Here is an 8154-nt window from a genome sequence, read left to right on the forward strand (position 1 = left end):
GAATTTACGGATTACATAATGTACCTAAATTTTTTGTTTCTCCACGTGGGGTTCAATGAATTGTTCTACATTTTGTTGATTTTTTTTTTATCTTCAAGTGGCTATATTAAATTAAAAGTTTCGCGATTTGACACGAGGCACACTTCGAGACTTATTGCGGTTTATGTTTCACGGTTTAGCCAGGAAGATGGTCCTGTAAAATATTTTGAAATCGAAGTATTTTTCTAATAAATAAAGTTACGAGCATGTCGAACCGAAAAATAAGAGCTTTTTCCTTTCAAAGATTCGAATCAGTCAAATAAAAGCACGAAAACACAATTAGTTTGATTCTATTTTTCGATTTTATGGAAACTGCAATATCTGATTAGACATACGAGATGGTATGTATATCGTCAAGCTCTGATAGGATGCTATCTAATAATAAGGTGCGGTAGGGAATGCTGGGTGATCGACAAGTAAGTACATTTGCATAATGAGATATGAAAAATTCACTTAAACTAAATTAAATCAATGATACAAACCTACAGCTGAGCAATTTTGGGCCAACGCGAGCGAAATGTCGTACTTAAAAAAAAAACATCGCAATGTTAAATTCGTCAGTTTCTAGCATACAAAAGCGAATTAACGGGACAGCAAGCAGCCTAAATTATTAGCTGTCATTGAGGGTACGGACTTCACTTCCACTTGGGCTGCCTATAAAGAACTTAAAAAAGCCGCTAAATAACAAAATTCATATTTATTTAGTTCCATAAGATTAGCTGATGTTTTAAATTTTCCGAATTTGAGCCAAATCTTAAGTTCTAAAAGGCTTGCCTACGACTAATGATAATCATTTTTACAAATTTTTGTAGAAAAAGTTTACTCAGTTTAAAATAAAAGAAAATTACAACAAAAAAAACCAACCAAGCGCCGTCTACTTGATCACAGATACGATGCTGACAACTTCTCTACGTATTCGATATACTCCTGTTTGGCGACATTCTGCGACTTGCCTTTCTGCTTATTCCACCATTCCCATTTGGCCTTGCCCTTTAAGTCCAGCATACCTGGTTTGGATGTGTTGTTGTCACCGACGGTGGCCTGTTTAAAGAGCGCATACAACTGCAGCAACTCCTCATCGGTGGGGCGTTTGGTAAAGGTTTTTACCTTCTCAGCAGCGGCATTGAATTTCTGAAAAAAAAAAACGAGGAAACAGAAAATCAATAAGATAGCACTTAAGATTTTATAGCATCCATAATTTAATAACTACCTCATCGAGTGACATGTTTTGCTGTGAGTGTGATGTCAGGGTTCGTGTTATTTAGCTGAAAGTAGAGTGGAGAAGAATAAATTATTACATTGTATTTTTTTATGAAAAGTAAAAGGTTGCAAATCAATTTTTTTTTATGTGGTCATAATGAAATAAGATCGCTGCCTGATCGCTAAAGCGTTGTAAATAAACTTTACACTAACTTGCATTAACGTTGAAGTCAGTGTGTAACCTTGTATGTGTCTGCGCTTGACCTATAAATTGAGAAAGTTTTTTTCGATGGCACATGAACTTCAATATTTTGAGTTCATTCTCAAGCTCAGGCCATGATAAAATGCACAGAAGAGGAAATGCATTTAAGTGCAAAAGAAAAAGAAGTCGAAATGCCTCCTTTGACCTTCAACGTGTTTACATATGCATACATATATGTATATATATATCTCCTTCATACAATGAATATTACAGTTTTGTGTTTTTATAAGTACCAGGCGACAGAAAATAATCGCCTTGTTATTATGGAGAAGCTTGGCCTAAAGCTTGCAATGCTGAATGCACAATTTGTAGCCATAAAAGGTAAGAGTATTTTTTTAAGAACACTAATGATTTTATTGTTTAAATATCTAGTATTTAAGTATATAGTATAAAATGTTAAATATTTTGGCATCTCCTCTTTTGCTTGTCTTTTCCTCAGCGCTCTATTGACCATATTTTAGCCCAAATTTTATGCATGTTTGGAATTATAAAACAAATTTTTCATAGGCCCACATTTTGAGTTTAACTGTAATTGCATTAAACATACATATCTACATAAATACCGTTGTAACCGTGAACTTAGCTGACTAACTACATAACATGCGTGTGCTCGCACTTCTATAAAACTTTCTCTAAGTCCGTAATTTAATTTGATTACTTGTATGCGTTGTTCATATTAAGCCGGTGTAAGTGGCTTGTCTATCATGCTTGCAGCGATGTTGGCGTACAGTGAGTTGAGCGTGAGCAATAATTGAATACATATAACCTACATAAAATAGTTTGTATGAATTTGAAAAAAAAATGTGCACGATTTATCTTCTTTGAATCGCATGTACACATGGCATAGTTCTTAGATCTTCTTCTTCTGCTTATGTGGCACTACAGCCTTTTATCGGCCTGGGCAGAGGCCAAAAAACTTCTCCTTCGCGAATTTGCGTTACCAATTTTGAATATTCATTACTCATTTAATATCACATCTAAACTTAATTACTTATTAAAAAAACCTTAGAACTATAGCTTGTTCATGATTTACGCGAAGACATCTGCAACATGGAGGACTTTCCATTGCAGGAAATGAATTCAATTATGTTAATCTATAGGTCACTTGGTCCCATGCGATCACAGATAAAGAGCAATACTCTAAGTAGACTCATAGTAGAATCATAGCGTCGGACATAAGCATCGGAGATGCTCCAGTGTTTCGTTGGCTCTTGGCTTCGTCTATTTCCTACATTCGTCGCTAGCAGTGATGCCTACTTTGAATGCGCGTGCCGCATGTAGACAGTGCCTTCCCAGTGTAAACTAGTTACGCTTCTATAGTCTATACGTAAAAGCGACAAAGTTATATGGTCGGGCGTAATGCCCTTACGCCACCTTCTGTAGCTCGTTTTTGTAACTCTTCTCTACCAATTATTTTTCTACTGCTTTTTCCAGTTTTCTAAAAAATTGCATTTATATACATACAGTGACGAGCAAAACTGTAACATGGTTTAACACTTTTTGTTTCAGCCACCTCTATATTTCCAAGTTCTAACGACTTACATACTTTTGCTGTATATTCTTGTTGGTACATCCCTACTCCCTCTCTCATAATGATTTGAAGTCAATACAACAACAATAAAAAAAACCAGCAGACAAAAATGTAAATTAAGGCAAATGTAACAGTTTTGCACTCATATATTTTTAAGGGCTTTTTAACAATTTTCACGAAAAAAAAGAACTACTAACACAATGTTCAGTACTCTTTTGCCTGTTTCAGTTCCTGGATGTGATTTGGCATACCTTATACAAATAATCTTTGTAAAAATTCTGGAGGTATATCCTTAGTTTGCTTCCTTACGCATAATGCGTACTAACGCACCAATAAAATTTTTGAAATACAATCCCAAACAATTAAGATCCTACCACTGTGATTCACAGTTTGCAGTACATGATGCGCTTAGGCTTAATTTGGGTCTTTGATCCAATACCATGCCCAGCCATCTGATTGAAAGCGATTAATTTAGTCTTGTCAGACCAAATAACCTTCAATTGAAACTTAAAAATATGTTTTTTATTGCATTCTGAAAGGCCTAACATATTCCAATAGGCAACAGTTCGGTTTTCGTGCGATGCAGCGAAATGCTGCCACACTCGCACATGTATTATGATCAAATTTGCTTTTTTTTCTTTATGATGCCTTTGCGCTCAATTTGGCAATTCTTCGCCTCGCTGTCTATTGATTTGCATTAAAGTTTAATACCTTAAGCGCTTCTGTAATAGTGGCTGCATCGCTACTTGCTTCTAAGTTCACAAGATATGTTACAGTTTTGCTCGTCACTGTATATACATGTTTACAGGTTAGTTCGCACTTTGCCAATTTCTAGTTAATGCAACAAATACTTTAATGGATGCCAATGAACCCTCTCATACATTTTATTGTTTTTACGTTAGACAAGTTCTGACCCACTGTGCAACGTTGGTAATTGAATTGAAGCTGAAGGTGTGCTAATGTTGAAGTGTAATTTCGTTGCTGTTTTGATTTTTATGACTCCCTATCTACCTACATACATACATACATATTCAGTTACGAATCTCGCATTATTTATTGTTATGAATGGGTCTCAATTGAATTTTGTTTTTTATTAACTGTACCTACTTTTGAATCATTGTACTTTTTTTCATGTACATATATATGTACCTATGTCTTTTTACGCGTACATTTTGTTCATAACATACATTTTGAGTACATAAAGCAAGCAATCCAAATTTGTAGCTTAATTTGGAAGACCGGTTTACCGGTTTACTGTTTGGTGTAATGAGTAAATGATAATAATAAGTCAGCGATGACAAAGATGCGAATAAATACTGCAAAACGTAAACGACGCTGGTGATATCAATTTTAAAATCTCTATTGGTTATAATAAGATTTAATAACAGCTAGCGGACCCGCGTGGTTTAATTACCCATGAAATAACAGTATTTAGATTACCTATTAAGCTGGAAAAAAAATACACAAAAGATTTAGAGCCAGCTTAAAATTAAATCACACCTTAATTTTTTTGTTTGTTACAAATGAAAGATAAAGACTAACTAAAAAAAGATTTAATAACATAATCCAAAATGAAATGAAATAAAAAATCGTATTATACTCTAATCCAATAAGTAAAAATAAAACTAAAAAAACATTCTAAAAATGAAAGCAATTTAATTCAAAACAAATTTAATTTACTAAATATTTGCTCCAATCAAGTTTTCATTCTCTGCTTCTCATTGATTAGTCCTTTTGAAAACTATCTTTTCAATGAGCTTGATGAGTTTTTCATGAAACTTTTTGTTACAAAAGGAACTTGCCCCCTCTGAAATAGTTTGAGATGATGAATAAGAGAAAAAGGTATACTACTTTGAAAATGAATGGAATGGGACCTAAAAATGCTCACAAAAGGTTTGCAAAGAGAAGGCGCTTATTTGTGGCTTAGACCTCTTCTCATTAAAGATTCTGGCTGGCCCATTGCTTTTGTATACGTCTCTTACATGACTTGACCTATGGTCTTCTGATCTTTTACTATTTTAGCGTTCAACGCTTCAACTTTAAGTCTACTCAATGTCCGCTCGCATCTTTGCTAAGTCCTCCTTCGAAACCTAATCCCAATCCTTCTATAAAGTGCTTAGATATATGTATAGCGGTTTGGCGGTTTTGGCAGGTGACTTAAGAAGGATGTGCTCCGGTGAAATCATTGACCCTACCGCAGATAATAAAGTTGGCTTTATATTATCAGCTCAGTAAGCCTTTCAGACGCTGTTCGCTGGGTAGTGAGCTTATTGCTGAAGAGCACAGAACATTCGATGATTGAGCTTCAGGCATCCTTTTGACTTTTGACTTTTGTTAGAGGATTTTATCTTTTAACTTTTTATTACACAGGATGGGATTTGTACCTCACAAATGTAGGTAGCGGCAGCTAAATCTGCGGGGTGTTTTCCATGTGAACTTTTTTACTTATTTTTGGCGTTTATGTTGAACTTTGAGCCCTTGGTGGTGACGCTATTTCCGTGTTTTTTTTTTGGTTTGCTTCGCCCTTTTACGCAAAAGATACAATACAATACCATCTATTAAGGAGTTAGAGGGTTAATATATTAACCGAAAATCTTCCCCCTTATTTTACATGGAACTGCTCAACACATTATAAATATGTCTAACATGTAAGGACCACATGATTCACTTTGCCAATTTGGCAAAATAATGTGCAAAAGGGTGGTAGCTGAGGCAGAGGGAGGCCCCCACTTCGATGGAAAAAGCAAGTGGAAAGGGACTTGGCTTCACTTGGCATTTCCAATTGGCGTCAGGTGGCACAGAAGAGAAACGACTGGCGTGCTTTTTTGAACTCGGCCAAAATCGCTTCGGGCGGTTACAGCGCCAAATAAGAAGAAGAAGAAAATATAACTCAGACGTAAACTGTCAAAACGTCGATAAAAGAAGTGTTTTTCGTCCCCTCTACCAGCATCCTTGGTCGGAAACCTTGCAGTTTGGACAAAAGTTTGATTTTATTGTGTAGTGTAATTCCATAAACAATTTTCTTAAAAGCAATTAAAGTCCATTTTTATTTGTCATCAAATGATCCCCGCTAAAGTAGTTTTTTCTAGTCTTTATTAGCGTCAAAAGCGTTAAAATTTTATAAGGATGTATGTAATTGTTGTTTTTTTTCTAAGTAATCTTGACAAACTGGATTTTATTTTAAATTTTCTCGAAAACCTTTTTACATAGTTTAACTATAAATGTGCAATAAAGACAATAAAAACGTTTATATGCATTTAAAATTTATGCACAAAAACTAGCATCGACACAGAATTCGTAGTACACAGTTCACTTGGAAATAGAAAAATACAAAATAAGAAGTTACGAGCACGTAATGTCAAACTCATTACACCTGCGTACATACATATAGACATATGTATATATATAGGAACCAACATATCGTCGTTTAAAGTACAAAACCGCGTATCAAGAAAATGCAAAGCCGCATATGTGAGGTGGCATAAATTATTTTCTAGATGGTTCTCTTTTTTATAAAGCAATCACATTTCTGGCTAATATATTTCAGGACGAATGGATAAGGCTTGCGCCAAGAGCTTGTGTGAGCAAATCCAATTTTTGACAAAAAATGTCAGTTACGCGGTTTTGTACTTTAAACGAGGATATGTATTTACACAGGCGTACATTCATACATATGTACGAATACACATAGTATTGCACATTTGTATTTAAGGGTCGAAAGTTCATGCGGGCAAAGTAAACCAAAGCTAAATGCATTTTAAATAAATATTTATCAAACAGCGCAGTGCTAAAATGTACAAAAACACATTGTAAATATATGAAACTTATATGCAAAAATACGTACATATTTGTATACCGAGCAGCAGTGCTTAACTTGTAACTAAATGTATTTACGTACTTTAATGAGCCAACAAAAAAAAAAAAACTCATAAAAAAAATTTAATGTAACAGTAACATGAATTAACCCATTGTCATTCTATGCACATGTGTAGAGTTCACTATTATTTGTCACACAATTTAATCTTTATTTAAATTAAACTCATTCTATTAAAATTATTACATTGCACATGCAACAAAGCACACACACACACACACGAAAGCACTCAAATATATATATATATATATATTTTTTTTTGCCGCGCTACAGTTCACAAAGTGGACAACGTATGATGTGCCTTGCAATGTAAGTAAGTAAGTAAGTATGCACTTAGATATGTATGTACTAGTTTATAGTACAACTTTGTGTGGATCAATTGCAAACACCGCTTGCTTTTATATCAAAACCTGTAACGTATGTCGCTATTATTTTTTTATTATAAACTTACACGATCAACGTTGTTCCACCGGAATAGCAAATTGCGGTCTGAATTCAAATCGCAAGTCAGCGTTGAATTTAACAAAGTTCATTGTGTCGATCAGCTGGCAAAAAAGCTCCAATGCTTGGTGCACAAGGGGAAAGCTCATTTCGCACAACAACTTACTCGATTGCGCCAATTGTGGCACCCTAGTATTGGAGCGCGTATGTGAATTTGTACTTACATATGTAGCAATTAAACACCGTTGATGCGAGCTTTCGATACGCTTGCCGACGTGTACACTTTGAGGATTACGGATTACGTGTACGTGTGTTCCGCCGGCACGTATAAAGTGGTAATAAATGTTGCACTTGGACAAGTGTCCATATGTATATATGTATGTATGTATGTATGTATGTATGTATGTAGACATGCATGCCCATGTGTTGCCCATAGGCCTATATGTACATATGCATGAGTGATTGTATGCTGATATTTTCGTTTAATCTCCTAATCTTATGCACTTGCTGGAGTTTATTGTTTTGCGATTATCACTACTGCATACACTGAAATATTAAAAGAGTTCAAAAAGTTCAAAAAAAAACACACAGGTAGTTGAGTGCAATCGTTATAAAAATACATACATATGTACGTATGTATGTACATATTTTGAAACTTATAAGGCAATTGCTAATCAACATTATTTTTAAGCAATATTTATATGTAAATAGAAGGATTGCAAATTGAAAGCTTGTGCGCAAAATTGTTCATATATATTTCATATATATTTATGTACCTATAGTCGTATCTAGGGTATATATTCTCTC

At 34.6% G+C, this 8154-nt stretch overlaps 1 protein-coding gene across 1 annotated transcript; it reads right to left on the bottom strand.

Annotated features, from left to right (window-relative positions):
* Positions 1–717: 717 nt before the first annotated feature.
* Positions 718–7420, bottom strand: LOC118747456 (acyl-CoA-binding protein homolog). The gene is made up of 3 exons (XM_036481506.1): positions 7358–7420; positions 1250–1304; positions 718–1170 (listed from the first exon to the last, which is right to left on the bottom strand). The coding sequence occupies exons 2-3, from the start codon at positions 1262–1264 to the stop codon at positions 922–924; spliced, it is 264 nt and encodes an 87-aa protein (XP_036337399.1). The 5' UTR covers positions 1265–1304; positions 7358–7420; the 3' UTR covers positions 718–921.
* Positions 7421–8154: the final 734 nt, after the last annotated feature.

This window comes from Rhagoletis pomonella, unplaced genomic scaffold, assembly GCF_013731165.1.
Source record: "Rhagoletis pomonella isolate Grant_MI unplaced genomic scaffold, Rhpom_1.0 Rhpom_scaffold_00012, whole genome shotgun sequence".
NCBI classification, from domain to species: domain Eukaryota; kingdom Metazoa; phylum Arthropoda; class Insecta; order Diptera; family Tephritidae; genus Rhagoletis; species Rhagoletis pomonella.